This window comes from Paroedura picta, chromosome 6, assembly GCF_049243985.1.
Source record: "Paroedura picta isolate Pp20150507F chromosome 6, Ppicta_v3.0, whole genome shotgun sequence".
Taxonomy (NCBI): Eukaryota; Metazoa; Chordata; class Lepidosauria; order Squamata; family Gekkonidae; genus Paroedura; species Paroedura picta.
In genome coordinates, this window is record NC_135374.1 from 10,868,889 (window position 1) to 10,886,153 (window position 17,265).

The 17,265-nt window shown below is 49.7% G+C and overlaps 1 protein-coding gene across 3 annotated transcripts in view; it reads right to left on the bottom strand.

Moving 5' to 3' along the window:
• The window catches only part of NOX4 (NADPH oxidase 4), a 121,744-nt gene that overhangs the window by 55,003 nt on the left and 49,476 nt on the right, over positions 1-17,265 (bottom strand). For all 3 annotated transcript variants that reach the window (XM_077341421.1, XM_077341423.1, XM_077341420.1), the window contains exon 12: positions 10,601-10,661. In XM_077341421.1, the coding sequence (XP_077197536.1) occupies positions 10,601-10,661 (61 nt within the window). The remainder of the gene's footprint in view (positions 1-10,600; positions 10,662-17,265) is intronic.

Consider the following 17,265-nt stretch of genomic DNA (forward strand, 5'->3'; position numbering starts at 1 on the left):
AGAACCAACTCTTCTTCTTCTTCAATAATATCAGGGCTTTCTCAGCCTCCCGTCCCTCACAGGGTGTCTGTTGCAGGGAGAGGAAAGGGAAGGCGATTGCAAGCCACTTTGAGACTCCTTCGGGTAGATAAAAGCAGAATATAAGAACCAACTCTTCCTCAAGCATAGCTTTTTCAAGCGTAGATCTATTTGGTTCTGTTTACTTGTTCTCCTGCTGGCAGACATTCCCCAGTCTGACTCCAGCTCTCCCTGCTGCAGAAGTCCGAGGGCCAGTGTAAAACATATATCCTGAAGCAAGTAATCCATCAATGTCGGTAGGTTACCTGCTCTCTCCCCAATTAGCCGCATTGCTGGATTTCACGTCCCGAGCCCCACCTGGTTCACGCTCCATAAACAAACTGTGAAAGGATTTTGAGGAAGGGCTGTCCTTTGTAGATAATCTCTGAATCACACCCAGAGCGGTACAAACAAGCCTGGACCATCTTCTGTGAAATGTTGGCAGATGCGCCATCCCCTCATCCTCCTGTGCCAAACCCAAAACAGAATACTGAACAGGGAAACATCTATATACCCGACAGCAACCTTGGGACAAGCCTGGGTGAGTGAACAGTCTGGAATTTTATCTGCCTTTGGGGGTATTTTTAAAGCTTTTGAAAAACCCAACTTTCCATTGAGCCTGACATTCCACACAGCATCAAGCCCCAATGGAAAGTGGCCAGTATCTGGCCAGCATTTACGTGGTGAGAGCCAGTTTGGTGTAGTGGTTGGAAGTGCGGACTTCTAATCTGGCATGCCAGGTTCGATTCCCTGCTCCCCCACATGCAGCCAGCTGGGTGACCTTGGGCTCGCCACAGCACTGGTAAAGCTGTTCTGACCAGGCAGTGATATCAGGGCTCTCTCAGCCTCACCCACCCCACAGGATGTCTGTTGTGGGGAGAGGAAAGGGAAGGCGACTGGAAGCCGCTTTGAGACTCCTTCGGGTAGAGAAAAGTAGCTTATAAGAACCAACTCTTCTCCTTCTTGTTCAGTAATATCAGGGCTCTCTCAGCCTCACCCACCTCACAGGGTGTCTGTTGTGGGGAGAGGAAAGGGAAGGCGACTGGAAGCCGCTTTGAGACTCCTTCGGGTAGAGAAAAGTAGCTTATAAGAACCAACTCTTCTCCTTCTTGTTCAGTAATATCAGGGCTCTCTCAGCCTCACCCACCTCACAGGGTGTCTGTTGTGGGGCAAGGAAAGGGAAGGTGAATGTAAGCTGCTTTGAGACTCCTTCTTCAGGGAGAGAAAAGTGGCATATAAGAACCAATTCTTCTTCTTCCTTCTCTTTCTGGCTTTTCTCCATTTCCCAGAATTCTTCTGACCTAAAGCAGTTCTGTCCCTGACAAAGGGTGATATATCACAGTTCTAGAAGAACATGACCAATTTTTAGATAATGATAAATTTGGTTCAGTTGGTTTCAGCATTTGGGAGGTGGGGGGTGGTTTGCCTTTCCCAATACCATTAGCCGTGTTAGTCTGCAGCTGCAGAACCAAAGCAGAATCCAGTAGCACTTCAGAGACTAACACCACTTATTCCAGAGCTAGGGATGTCAGACTCCAGGTCAGACCTGGGGATCCCTTGGAATTACGGTTCATTTCCCTGGAGAAAACGGATGCTTCGGAGGGTGGACTCTGTGGCGTCGTCCCCCACTGAGGCATGACCAGGCTCCGCCCCCTAATCTCCAGGGATTTTCCAACCTTGATCCGGCAACCCTACCTCTTGCATCCCTGGCCGGTGACCAGAGCTCACTTCATCAGATGCACTGGTACATATGGCCATAAGGTCTTTGTAAAAGGTGAAGGTATCCCCTGTGCAAGCACCGGGTCATGCCTGACCCTTGGGGTGACGTCCTCCAGCGTTTTCATGGCAGACTCAATACGGGGTGGTTTGCCAGTGCCTTCCCCAGTCATTACCGTTTACCCCCCAGCAAGCTGGGTACTCATTTTACCGACCTCGGAAGGATGGAAGGCTGAGCCGGCTGCTGGGATCGAACTCCCAGCCTCATGGGCAGAGCTTTCAGACTGCATGTCTGCTGCCTTACCACTCTGTGCCACAAGAGGCTCAAAGGTCTTTGTAGCCTTAATCTAAACACAAAGATGGGAAGGAGGGAGGGAACAGTTGTGCAGGCCCATAAAAAAAATCAGGAAATAATCCCCCTATCCTTCCTTGATTGTTTTCAAATTTTTCTAAAAGAAAACTCAGGAAATTGGGAGGAATAAAGCAAAAACACACACACACACACACATACAACTCCTCCTACAAATATTATCTGTTTTAAAATCCAACCTCCCCCCTTGTCTTATAAAGCATTTTCCTCATTCCAAATGTGCAGCATGAAGATGTCTAAGGGCTTTCTTAATTTTGCAAATGGAAGGATTGGGAAATTTGGGGGTAGCCCTGAAAACAAACTCATATTCGAGACATATGTGCGGCCTTTTCAAGAACGCATTTGTTGAAACATAAAAAATTCGGCCACAATTAATACGCCTTACTGTGCTCCATGATAATCCGTCATTAAAGAGTTAAGTAATTTCAGTGTTATACAGTTTAGCTTAATCTTCAAGCACAGCAGTAGACTGACTCCTACCTAATCTGACTCTATGGAGAGATTCTTTCCAAACGCACTTTATTTTGTTTACCATAGCATTGGTTTTCTACCTTCATGTTACCTTTTCCTACCTCTCAGATGGCAAAGAAAAAATAAACGTACACATGCGGTGGTAGCACAGCGTGAGGCAGTTCTCAGCTCTCTCGGGTTATACTTGCAGTTTTTGTGGTAGAAGAAGACATTTATTCTTCTAAACCCCATCAATATTGATTTATTTATTACATTTGTATATCTCCCTCCTCTAAGGCTCAGGGCATGGTGCATAAAGAAGGTAAGCAGAACAATACATCAAACTCAGGGATATTCCAGATAGTACAACTGTATATGCTATGTTAGATAGTATCTTTTTCATAAAGTATGTATTTTCTGTTGTAAAATTAGTACGAGAAGTTTAGGCTTGACAGATTCAAATGGGTCGCTGTGTTGGTCTGAAGTAGCACAATCAAATCAGAGTCCGGTAGCACCTTTAAGACCAAGAAAGATTTATTCAGCGCGTGAGCTTTCGAGTGCAAGCTTTCAAGTCTGATGATGATGAAGAAGAAGAAGAAGAAGAAGAAGAAGAAGAAGAAGAAGAAGAAGAAGAAGAAGAAGAAGAAGAAGAAGAAGAAGAAGAGTTGGTTCTTATATGCCGCTTTCCCCTACTCGAAGGAGGCTCAAAGCGGCTTACAGTCACCTTCCCATTCCTCTCGAGTGCTTGCACTCGAAAGCTCACGCCCTGAATAAATCTTTGTTGGTCTTAAAGGTGCCACTGGGCTCTGGTTTTAGGCTTGACAGTAAAGTACGCATCCATTTATTCCAAAATTTCCATGCTCCCTTGAGAAAAAAAGTTGTCCCCCTGACCTCACTTCAACATTTCTGGAAATTTTACTCCTTTACTGTGTGCAGTAGGGGAATCAGTTTGACCCCTGCAAATAGTGAGAGATTTCAGGGGAGAAACTGTTGAAAACCCAGCATTGTCTAAGTCATGACATCACTTCCTGCAACCACCTGGAAATGATGGCACATCATCCACGAATTCCCCAATAGTCTATGGCAGGCTTTCTCAGCCAGGGTTTTCTGAAACCCTGGGGTTTCTTGACAGCCCTGGGAGGGTTTCCCAAATGGGTGGGCGTTCTTTAACAGGTAGGCACCCAGCCTACCTGTTCACTTTGGTACTTGACAGCTCCCAAGCGCACCCTCCTGCAGCTCTTCTCACTGTTGTGAGCTCCCTCCAGGTATTATTTTTAATAGCATCATAGAGTTGGAATGGACTTCTAAGGTCATCTAGTCCAACCCCCTGCACTATGCAGGGAACTCACGACTACCTGCCCACCCGCAGAGAAACCGATTCCACAGATGATGCCTTGATAGACACATTCCTTTGCCTTAGGAGCCTGAGAAAGGAAAAGGCAGGGAGGTGATATGTCAGGCAGAAGCGCCTCCAAGGTAGCTTCATACAAAGGCAAGAGAAGGAAATCCCTTTAGGCATATATTCATTTTTTTTTAAATGTAGCATGCTCTTTAGAAGATCCCGAGATGGCTTGTGACATTAAGCCAAACCACAGCAGCATGGGAAAACGAGCCGGAAAACACCAGTTTTGGAGTTACTAATAAATACCACAGCAGAAAGGAATGTGGACCATTTATAGGGGCGGAACCAAAACACAAACAAAAAGCAGGTGTTGTAAAAGAGCGCCTAAACCAGGGATAGACAAACTGCGGCCCTCCAGATGTCCATGGACTGCAATTCCCATGAGCCCCTGCCAGCGAACGCTGGCAGGGGCTCATGGGAATGGTAGTCCATGGACATCAACTGGATTTTCTTAATATGATTTTCTAAAAATCTGAGAATTACAGAGACCAAAAGCTGTGCTGAGTCCCATTTGGAAACAAACAAACAAACAAACAGAATACGCTGTTGCTTGTTCCATCACTGTGACAGACCCGTTCCACTCCCTTTTTTTTTTTTTACACAAGAGCAAAAATGAAGTCATAACGGACGGGAATTCGACGGGGTACAAAGGGGATAATTGCTCGATCGCTTGTTTGTTTACCACAGCTCATTAGATTTTTCCTTTTTAAAAAAAACTCCGCCAGCAATTAATTTATGTGAGCTCATGAGCAGATTTTGTCACATTCTCTCCCTCGCCCTCAGAAGGCCCAACCCTGCCCCTCCCCTCCCCTCCCTGCTCCCCGCAAAGCTGCATCAGATGCTGTCAAACTTTGGCCTTGATCGATTCCGAGTTTTGGTTCTTCAGCATCTCTCATCACATCCCTTGGGTTACCGAGGCTGATGTATTGCTCAGAACCTAACTCTTACTTTGGTTTGCCAAAGTGGGGCAGGATGGAAGGGTCCTCAGCAGGCCCACGGAACACCTCCGGCCTAATTCTACACATGGTGGCCTGGGAGGTCTAGCTAACCCCAGATCTGGAAAGGCTGCCCCATCTCCAAGCTGGGGCTTGCAGCAGGAGGGAGAGTTTCCGGGTCTGCCCTGGGAAACGGGGGAGGATGGAGGGGTAGGGTTGCCAGATCCCTGTTGAGAGACTTGGGTGTCAAAATGCTGACAGATGTTTTGCCATTTGTTCTGTTTGCTGTTCCATGCTGTGTCCTTTATTATCTCCGCCATGCCATCTGTGTAATGACACTGACTTATTTTGTAGGACCCCCCCCCACCGCAACCCTTTAGAGTCATGTCTGATTTCAGAGCAGACTCTATCCTGTGTTAGATTCTAAGTGTGAAAATCTACACTCTGTGCCCCTGTTCCCCTGAAAACTATTTGGGAGTCCAATCTTCTCTCCCCAATGAACTTCTATCCAGTCATATCTGATGGATATAAATTCCAAAGTCAATTCCCAATCCTTCATCATCAAATTAACGCTTTCAGAAAAAGATCTCATTAAACTTGCCAGGGTAGCCGATGCCCTTGGAAGCATGGCTTCCAAATAAATCACTCATGTTTGCTAGTAATTTATGGGAACATAGACTTGTCCAATCCATTCTGTTTCCTTGGATTGTGATGGTGTATGCCAATAAAGGTTGTCTGAGTCTATATATGATATCCTGTACAGAAGGAGGAGGAGGAGGAAGAGGAAGAGGAAGAGGAAGAAGGAAGAAGAAGAAGAGTTGGTTCTTATATGCTGCTTTTCTCTACCCAGTCTCAAAGTGTCTTACATTCGCCTTCCCTTTCCTCTCCCCACAACAGATACCCTGTGAGGTGGGTGAGGCTGAGAGAGCCCTGATATCGCTGCCCGGTCAGAACAGTTTTATCATTAGGACTGAATAGTTAGCTATATAAAGGATGGAGCAGAGTTGTTCTCTCTTGCCCCGGAGGGATGGACCAGAATTAATGGGATGAAATTAATTCAAAAGAAATTCCATCTAAACCTCCGGAAGAAATTCCTGACAGAGCGGTGGAACAGGCTTCCTTGGGAGGTGGTGGGTTCTCTGTCTTTGGAAATTTTAAGCAGAAGCTAGATAGCCATCTGACAGAGAGGCTGATTCTGTCAAGGTTCAAGGGGGTGGCAGGTGACAGTGGATGAGCGAAAGGGTTGTGAGTGTCCTGCATAGTGCAGGGGGTTGGACTAGATGACCCAGGAGGACCCTTCCAATTCTATGATTCTACGATTCTAGTGCAAAGACCACTTACTTTCTGCAATGTCATCCAGAGGCCAGATTGCCTGTGATCCTAAAAACACTTTCCTGGGAATGTAACATAGGACATCCTTTTGAGTAGGCCTGCAAAGGAGACTTTCCTTCATGTTTAATGCCAAGCCGCAACATATTCGGGAAAGGGGATGGCAGAACAAAGCCCTGATTCGCTATGCTGATGCTGTCCGCGGGTTTGTTTTCCTCGCTGTTTTATTCCTAGAAAGCAAAGCCGTGCCCTCCAGCCTCCACTCGCTTCAAAAGGGGCCCGTTAAGATATCTGGCTTCAAAACACACAAGCCCCTGCTACTTGCAGGCACGGCAAGGGGAAGCAGAACCAATAAAGAAACCAGAACAGGAAAGCAGGTTTAAAATCTATAAATATTTACAGAAGCGACAATTTTTTTCCCAGGCAGGAAAAAAGAAAAAGGAGTATAGCACATCGACATGAAAATATCAAAGACTTTTGCCAAATTGTGTGCTCACGGGGCATACAGCGGCCAACAAATCCCTATCTAACTGTTGTATGTGATCACTCTTTACAAGGGTACATCTTCCTATGCCAAATTACTGCTCAGTAACCATGGCTTTACGCAGTCTTGTTGCCAGAAATAATGATTCCATTGCGGAACTTACTGTCTTATCTACGGAACCTGAAGGAGCCTTCTAACTCAGGGATATCCAACCAGGGGTCTGTGGGAGTTCCAAAGGGGACCATTCCCCTCCTGGTCACAAGCCAGGGAACTGGCTGCCCCCACCCGGGGGGCTTGATGGGCAGGCTAAGGGTGTAAAAACCAAGGGGTAGGTGGGTCAGTTGTGGCATGCCATGGGTGCTCCAGGCTGTTTTCTCAGCTCCTGCCCTTCTTTCTGGCCTGCATGAGACGGAGACCCCATAGTAGCAGTAAAGGCGGAGGGAGGGAGCAGAAGCAGGGCAAAGGGTGTGAAAGTTAAGTCACATCCAGGGGCGTGACCAGCTGACATCACTTCCAGAGGTCTTTGAAGTCTGAAATTTTGTTTCAGGGGCTCTTCCATGGTCACAAGGTTGAAAAGGCTGCTCTAACTTAAGTGGCTGTCCCATTGGAAAAACAGCCACTTAAGTTGGAGGAAGGCCTCAACTTTTGTTTAAACAGGGGCTGGAGTACGGGCTGCATGTAGTAATGGTCACTATCATCACTGGCAGTCTTCAAGCAAAGGTTGGAGACACACTTTTTTTGGATGCTTTAGGATGCTTAGGGCTGATCCTGCGTTGAGCAGGGGGTTGGACTAGATGGCCTGTGTGGCCCCTTCCAACTCTATGATTCTATGATTCTATGATTCTATGACAGATAGCTTCAAACGAGGTTTATGGAAGAGCACTCCAAAAATAACTCCTAACCCAGGCGACTAAAGATATACTAGTAAATACAGGCGCTGAGTATGGTCACTAGCCAGTAGGTGGCGCCTGCTCAGAGACTGGGGAGGCGGCATCACAGAAATGCTATGATGTCATGTCACTTCCTGGGCAAACCCAGAAGTGATGTCATCACATCGGTGCAGTGTTCTAGGAGTCACCGGAAAGAGGTGAATCCTGGATTGTCATGCCACTGTGATGGCATCGCTTCCGTGTTTAGCCCAGAGGTGACATCACAACATCGTGGCAATGCCGATTCCATCCCCACACCACCCTACTGGGTAGTGATGGCTGTCAGGGACTGCCAGAAGGAGATCCCTAGCTGGGAGATTGTGGGCGGTCCATTGTGTAAAACTGGACGCTGGATGAGACAGACCAAGAGGCCTCTTGTGCTCCAACAAGAAACTCAAGGATATGCTAGGATGAGCACACACAGTCTTCTTGATCGCTCCGGCAGTGACAGTGGAAAGGTACAAAGGCTTTCACATCTCTCATGTCATCCCGATTTGCACATTTTGCTGTCATTTGTCAGGAGTGAAGATGCAGAATGACAGAATATGCGAGGTTTAATCTCCAGTTAAAGGATCTCACATCACCAGACCTTCTTCTGCCCAAGACCCTGGTGAGTCACAGCCATTCTAATCAGGAAATACCAAGGTAAATATGCCCTTGATCCAACTCTGGATAAAACAGCCTGATATATGGTCCATTCCCTGAGCCTGTTACATAGAACCATGTGACGCCAGTTCTCCCAGACAATGGTTTAGCTAGGGTATGGCTCCTGCTGTGTGCACCATACTTGATGGGTGCACACTGGGGCCAATAAAGACCCCAGAGGCGGTGGGAGCTTTGCACCCCAACTTACCTGTGTCCTGATGCCCACCCTAGCGAGTGGAGGATGGGTCAGCAGTCTGCTTGCTGGTCCATCCCCCGAACACTGTGGACCCCGAACCACCTGGCATGAATCTCCACGGTCTGGTGAACTGTGGAAAGCTCTTGTGGTAGCTTTTTTGTGGCAGCACCACCATACTACGTCAGAATTCCAATGGTGTCCACAAAGGCCCAAAAGGTTTGGGAACCTTTACTTGTAACGCAACCTTTTCCACCCTTTTGACCATGGAGGAGCCTCAGGCTTCAAGGAACCCCGGAAGTGATGTCAGCTGGCCACGCCTCCCTGCCATACCATGGGAAGTGCCATGTCACCGGAAGTGGCATCACCACCTGTGTTAACAGGCAGGCTTGAGGAGGTCTTCAGGGGGAGCAGGAGGCAGTTTAAGCTAGGAGTAAACATGCGGGCTCTGCCCCCCTGCTAGGCAGAGAAACCACAAGAGAACTCATGCCTGGGGGGGAGCAGTGGAAGTGGCCAGTTCCCTACCTTGTGGCCTGCATGAGAGGTCATTAAGACAGGAGGGGAAAGGCCATGGATCCCCTCTGAAGCTCCACAAACCCATGGTTGGGAATCCCTGCTGTAATGTATCCATCCAATTCATACAACTGCAAGGGCTCGTATGCCCCCCAAAACCGCATCCCGTTAGCCCTCTCCAATGTTGCCAAAGCAACATACCCACTAGCCAACTAGGTGATTAAGTCCTTATGACATTATCCCGTCCCAAACCCATGACCCAACTGGGAGGCAGGGTTGGCAAGGGAGCAATATCATCTAGAACAGTGGTCCCCAACCCGCGGGCCGCGGCCCGGCGCCAGGCCGCGAAGGCCATGGCGCCGGGCCGCAGATCCCTCTCCCCGCCCCCCCCCGCAGTAAAAAACTTCCCAGGCCGCAAGCTTGCGGCCCGGGAAGCTACTTACTGCGGGAGGGCGGGAAGAGGGAATCAGGGCCGGGCTGCGCCCGTGCAGGCCGCGCCCATGCGGCCCGATCCGCGGGCGTGGCTTCCGGGCGCGGCCCGATCCGCGGGCGCGGCTTCCGGGTGCGGCCCGCGGGCGCGGCCAGAAGCGTGGGCGCGGCCCGAGTGGGCGTGGCCCGAGTGGGCGTGGCCCGCGCGGGCGCGGCCCGCGCGGGCGCGGCCCCCGCGGGCGCGGCCCCCGCGGGCGCGGTCCCCGCGGGCGCGGCCCGATGCCCTGCCGGTCCCCAGCCTAATAAAGGTTGGGGACCACTGATCTAGAAGGCCCCGTCCAATAGGATGGCTTCTTACGTGACCACAGCAATATGGAAGCCAACCGCAAGAGACATATGGTGGCTAGCCCTACTACCGGTCCTTACCAAGTCCACTTCCGGTATAGTACACACAAAAAACTAAGCATGTATCTAGAAGATCTTCAATAACCAGCCGGGTACTCCCTGCCCCTAGTATATCTCGCTTTCAGTCCCTCCTCTGCTCCGAAGAGGTTTCATCCAATATCCCCCTCGCTATCCAGCCTGCCTTGTACCAAAAATGAAATTACAGTTCTCTCCACGGTGGAATCCCAGCGGACCCCGATGGGCTGCAGGGGTATAGTCGCAGGACCCCCGGGAAGTAGCGTATCACAAGATGAAAGCTCCTTGGTAATCTCGGGGCAAGACTGGTGTTAACTAACCTGGAAGCTGACCAAATGGTTGCTATTTAAAAAATCCCCTTATCTAGGAATTGCACATTTCTGCCCTTCTAATGCTGTCAGTTTACGTGGCCCAGAGGCAAGCAGCTTACCGAACAGAAAATATATTTTTATTGGCGATATTTTAAAAAGCCACGCTGGGACCGACACATTGCTAATAATGAACATGACAATCTGGAGGCCCGGCCCAGGTGAATAATAAGGTTGTCCACGAAGGGCACAAATAAGACATCCGCTCCTCCAGCGGTAATGAGTGCGAAGGAGGGGGGGAGATAAGTAAATGGGCTTCAAATCAGACAACTGATTAATGTCTGGACGGAAATTAGGCGTGCGTGGTTGTTGATGAGGCAAAACGGTGTCAAGAGAATTTACCAGGGCTGTTCCGCTTACCTGTCCAATCCCCAATGACTTTAAGGTGGATGCCAAAAGTTGTTCTGGTCGCGGTCGGGCACTACAAAGACAAAAATGAACAAGACCCAAGTGGTGAAGAAGAAGAAGAACAAACAAATAGGACCAGAAACTGAATTTAATGGAAATGGAAGAGCCAGCTTGGTGCAGTGGTTAGGAGTGCGGACTTCTAATCTGGTGACCAGGGTTTGATTCCTTGCTCTCCCACATGCAGCCAGCTGGGTGACCTTGGGCTCGCCACAGCACTGATGAAGCTGTTCTGAGCGAGCAGTGATATCAGCACTCTCTCAGCCTCACCCACCTCACAGGGTGTCTGTTGAGGGGAGATGAATGGGAAGGAGATTGTAAGCCACTTTGAGACTCCTTTGGTTTGAGAAAAACAGCATATAAGAACCAACTCTTCTTCTTCTTCAGTAATATCAGGGCTCTCTCAGCCCCACTTCCCTCACAGGGTGTCTGTTGTGGGGAGAGGAAAGGGAAGGCGAACGTAAGCCTCTTTGAGATTCCTTCGGGTTGAATCCTCTCAACCGCCTCTTATCCAGGCTGAATATCCTGAAGTCTCCCAGCCTCTCCTCACAGGGCCCAGATCACCCTTATCGCTCTCCTCTGCCCCCTCTCCATTTCATCCACATCCTTTTTGAAGTGAGGCCTCCAGAACCGCACACAAGGAGGAGGAGAAGGAGGAGGAGGAGGAGTAGGAGAAGTTGGTTCTTATATGCCACTTTTCTCTACCCGAAGGAGTCTCAGTGGCTTATATTCACCTTCCCTTTCCTCTCCCCACAACAGACACCCTGTGAGGGAGGTGAGGATAAGAGAGCCCTGATATTCCTGCTCGGTCAGAACAGCTTTATCAATGCCATGGCGAGCCCAAGGTCACCCAGCTGGCTGCATGTGGGGGAGTGCAGAATTGAACCCGGCTCGCCAGATCAGAAGTCCGCGATCCTAACCACTACACCAAACTGGCTCTCTAATAGAATTTTGTACTTCTCCTTATGGAATTGCACCTAGTTTTCACTTGCCCACTTTGCCGGCATGTTCAGACTTTATTGAAATCTATAACTTCCGGGGTATTTGCTACTCCTCCCAATTGGCTGTCATCAGCAAATTTAAATGAGGAATCCCTTCATCCCCCCTCATCCAGATCATTGCTAAAATCATTAAAACGTTATCGCTTCTTTGCTTGTTCAGACGGTCGGTTTTTCAACTAACACAGCGAAATGACACAGGGACACAGGCAGAATTTTCCCATGTTTTCTTCAGACCCCACACCTCTTGAAAGTAGAACTTTCCCCAAAAGAGAGAGAGAGAGAGAGAGAGAGAGAGAGAGAGAGAGAGAGAGAGAGAGAGAGAGAGACACTCATATCTTGAAAGGCCCGTGAATTGTAGCCTGTCTGGTTTTCATAGAAAACTGATTGGTTTTTGGTTTTGTTTTGCTTTTTAAAATCTTTTGGGGTTTTCTACAGTTTGGGTTGTCTGAGAAACGAAGGCAAAAGATGATGACAAATCCAGACTCACCCATTCTTTTTTTTATTTTAAGTTAAAACAGCCAATCAAAATAGCAGCTAGTTGTCTTACGTCTGACTCATGGAAACAGAACCGTGTTAAACGGGGTCCTTCACCTTTTAACTAATGACTCAGACAATTTAAAAGGATGAAGATGTCTGAATAGAGTCCCTTTATGTTGCCTCCTCCTCTGTATATATTTATATAAAAACTGTTGATGTCAAAAAAAGAACGGGCTGCAAGAGACAACCACTCAAGGACGGGAAGTTCTTATGACTGCTTCTATTCTTATAGAAAGATTTGTTTACCACCCGTGCTACACCTTTGTCAGATCTGAATCATTTCTAGGATTGAGGCTAAAAGGCCGTTTTGCTCACCTTACACTGAAACCCAACCTACAAAAGACTCAATGGCCTGTATAGAGCTGTGGTTCTCAACCTGGGGGTCGGGATCCCTTTGGGGGGTCAAATGACTCTTTCACAGGGGTCATGGCAGGGCAAGCAGATTGGCGGGGGAGGGGGGTCACCATCTACACAACAGCCTTGCGGGGTAGATCGAGACAGAGCGTTTGTCTGTCTGGAGCAGCGGAAAAGAGCAAGATGGGCATGGGGGGACAAGAGGCAGAACTGAACTGCGAAACGCTGGGGGAAAAAAAACAATTCATATACAATCACGAACAATGTGAGTGGCTCAAAAAAATCAGGGTCCAGTAGCACCACTGCAGGCCAATCCCTGTCCTTGCAAAAATGCCACTAGAGTTTGTCCTGCTTTTCCCAACAACATGCAGAGACAAGTTAAAGGGTTCTGTCACCATGGGGAACAGTTTGCTGATTCCTGCAGGAATCAGGCAGAAGATGAAGAGCTGGTTTTTATACCCCCACTTTTCTCTACTGTAAGGCGTCTCAAAGCGGCTGTCAATCACCTGAGAAAGCTCTGAGAGAACTGTGACTGGCCCTAGGTTATCTAGCAAGCCTCATGTGTCTCAAAGCGCATCAGAATTGCCTTCCCTTCCTTTCCCCACAGCAGGACCCTTGTGAGGTAGGTGGGCCTGAGAGAGTTCTAAGAGAACTGTGCACAGCCCAAGGACATCCAGCAGGCCTCATGCAGAGGAAGAGTAGGGAATCAGTCCAGTTTCTCCAGATTACAGTCCGTTGCTCTTAACCACTGCATCATGCTGGCTCCGAGGAATCAGGCCCTCAGAGTTCAGATTTAAGAGCACCAGTTTGGTGTAGTGGTTAGGAATGCAGACTTCTAAACTGGTGAGCTTGGTTTGATCCCCCGCTCCCCCACATGCAGCCAGCTGGGGGTGGTCTTGGGCTTGCCACAGCACTGATAAAGCTGTTCTGACCGAGCAGGAATATCAGGGCTCTCTGAACCTCACCTGACTCACAGGGTGTCTATTGTGGGGAGAGGAAAGGAAAGGCGACTGTAAGCCGCTTTGAGACTTCTTTGGGAAGAGATAAGCATCATATAATAACTTTTCTTCTTAGGCGACACTTTTCAGGTAATACGCAAGGCTGCCTACAGGCCATGACTGTATCACCCAAACCTACAAACAAGATTTTTTTAATAAGCTACTTACAAGCTTTAAGGCTGCAAATAAGCATCCAGACAAGCAAGGGAGTGTTAGAGATATTCCCACAATGCTTAGTTCCCCCACTCCTCTGATGAGAACCAGCTGGATTCTGTGTCTACCAGCCGCCAGCCAGCAACCAGACAGAGAATCACAGACGGCAGTGAGGTGCTGGTTTCATCCCGCCGAGCTGATATCTCAGGGTCAGCCAGCTGGCCCACCTCCCCCACAGTCCTTAGGCCTGCAAGAGCAATGCAGGTGCAGGCTTAGAGGGGGATTACACTCCAGACAAAGGTGGGCCTGCCCCCAAGCCCAACATCGGCTGCCAGTTGCAGAGGAAGGAGGAATTTCACCAGAGGAGACGGGATGCAGGAGTTGTGCAGAGCTTGGAGAAATAGGTGCATGAGATGTTAAGTGGATAAATGTCAAGTGGAAATAGATAGAATCACAGTGTTGGAAGGGACCTCCAGGGTCATCTAGTCCAGTGGTCCCCAACCTTTCTGAGGCTGGGGACCGGCAGGGCAACTGCCCCGCCCACGCACTGCGCAAAAGTGCCGCGCAAAAGTGCCACACATGCACAATTTCGGCCACGCATGGCGCATGTGCGCATGCGCGGCCCAGCCGCGCATACACAGTGCGGCCCTGATTCCCTCTCCCAGCCCTCCCGCAGTAAGAAGCTTCCCGGGCTGCAAGCTTGCGGCCTGGGAAGTTTTTTACTGCGGGGGGGGGGGGGGCGGGGAAAGGGAGCTGCGGCCCGGCGCCATGGCCTTCGCGGCCCGGCACCGTGCCGCGGCCCGCAGGTTGGGGACCACTGATCTAGTCCAACGCCCTGCAGAATGCCGGAAACTCACAACCACATGCTACAAAGCGTACTGACCTTCCCCCTCCCCCATCCCCAAATGGCCAGTGATGGCCCTGGAGGGGGTGGGAAGGGGACGGGCCCATGGTGGGCATGTCCACAGCTCTGCTTCCCAATCACATTCCACTTGATCGCAGCACTTCTGGGGTTTCTAGAAGCCCGGAAGAATGTTTCAGGGACTTCTCAATGGTGAAAAAGGTTGAGACGGGCTGCCTTAGCTACTGATCTTCTGCTGCTGTATCGATCTTGCTTTTGGGAAAGCTGACCTTGGCCTGCCCAGAGAACTCTGGTATAATTTGCAGACTCTGTTTATTAAACTCTGGCATCCTGCCTGTGATAACCAGTTCCCGTCATCTGCCGGAGTTAACTCTGTACACCGGCTACCTGCCTGAAGCTAAACACACCCACAGGGGTCATCGAGGCCTAGTGCAGGGGTAGTCAACCTGTGGTCCTCCAGATGTCCATGGACTACAATTCCCATGAGCCCCTGCCAGCAAACGCTGGCAGGGGCTCATGGGAATTGTAGTCCATGGACATCTGGAGGACCACAGGTTGACTACCCCTGGCCAAGTGGACACATGGTGGCTCCGTAGGGCTTTCAAGGCAAGACAAGGGGAGGGTTTGCCATTGCCTGCCTCCACAACAGGCCCCGGCCTTCCTCGGTGGTCTCCTTCCACGGACTGACCAGGGCCGACCCAGTTTGGCTTCCTTAGCTTGCTCCGATACGATCAGCCTTGCCTGGGCTATGAAGGCCCTTTGCAAAGTGAGGCCGCCTCCGGTGGAGTCTCAATCCCTGCTGTAAAAGGGCTACCCTGTGATGTCACTCTTTGACATCTGGGCCCGCAGACTTTTGTTCTGGCCTAGACCAGATCCTGGGCCGATTTCAGATTAGCCGTGGACTCCGGGGGATTCGCAGACAGACGCGAAACAGATGTTGGTTCGTCGCCAGATTCCCAGAACACGGCGAAGAATCCAGACTATACAGAATCTGAGAGGCTACACGGAGCATCTGAGTCACCTTCTTCAATCAAGAGGTTAAGAGACTTGTGTAAAGTGTGGGCTTAGGAATAGCCGGGGCAGCAATGGCCTGGGGGGCGGATTTTGGAGCTCCAGAGACAGTGGGAGACCAGCAACCTCCCGGATCACGTGTAAAGGCGCCTCCAGCATACTGGCGACACCCGCAAGGAGAGAAAGGGGTCAAACGTAATGCGTTCCCCAGCCCCAGGTCTGCAGTGCATCAGCTAAGTGGTTCAACATGCACTCCAGATGCCTCTCATTCTAAAGGGCAGGGCTTCGTTTCAGGACTTTATTTATTCAACGTTTTAGACCAGTTTTCTGAACAATGGTGGCATTCTTATCCGCAAAGGCAAACAATTCTCCCTTTCCCCCCAAAGCCCTTAGTGATACGATGCAATCAACTGCATATCCAGAGGCAGGCCCTTCCGAGGCCTACAACAGCTGCATGGAAGCAGTTAAGGAAGCCATTCTCACAGCTGGCCTACTCAAGAGCAAGCCCCACCTCTCATTCAGTGGCACTTACTCCCAAGAAAGCGCTCTCCAGCTGGCAGCTTTAGAGCAGGGGTGGTCAGCCTGTGCTCCTCCAGATGTCCATGGACTACAATTCTCATGAGCCCCTGCCAGCATTTGCTGGCAGGGGCTCATGAGAATTGTAGTCCACGGACATCTGGAGGACCACAGGTTGACTACCGCTGCTTTAGAGCACCAGACTAGGTCTTGGGGTGAAAGCCCATGGTCATAAAGCCCTCTCTGTTCTACCTCACAAGGTTGTTGTAAGACTAAAGTATGGGAGGGCAAAAACGGCCACGGTTCTCTGAGCTCCTGGGAGGAACGGGGGGATAAAAATCTAACAGTTTATGCAGATAGAGCGGCCGTTAACCCAGAAGCTAAGCAGAGTGGGTAGCCTTATTGGAGACCACCAAGGAAGACTCTGCAGAGGCAGGCAAGGGCAAACCACCCCTGCTCATCTCTTGTCTTCAAAGCCCCATGCAGTACGACTTCATGAAGTCGTCATTAGTTGGCTCTGTGAATCAATGGAACATTTTACCCACAAGAACCTACTATAGAGCCATAGAATCATAGAGTTGGGAGGGGCCACACAGGCCATCTAGTCCACCCCCCTGCTCAGGGGAGGATCAACCTAAAGATCCTGAATAAGGATCTGTCCAGTCGCTGCTTGAAGACAGTCAGTGAGGGGGAGCCCCCTACCTCCTTAGGTAACCCATTCCCCTGCTGAACTAGACTCACAGAATCATAGAGTTGGAAGGGGCCAGACAGGCCATCTAGTCCCACCCCCTGCTTAATGCAGGATCAGCCCAAACCATCAAGGTTAAGTAACCATCCATGCCCATCATTGGCCATTTCGGGAGGGGGGGACAGGTTGACATGACCATATATGATCATTACACCCAACAAATGTTTAACACATTTTTAAAAATATATAAAAAATCAACTCCGACCCATTCTGGAAATCCTTGTAGGGTCTTCAAAAAACTCATGGTTTCACAAGCCTCGGGTGGAGAAAGCCCAGCATCGTGGCTCAATGGGGATTTGAACTCACATCTCCCCAGTTTGGCTTCACCCATCACTGAACAGGAGCCAAACAGCTGTATACCAGCCACATCAGTTGCCTTTATTCCATGACATCTCTTCAAACACTGCATTCATTTTTGCAGCCGTTTCTGCAATCCGGGG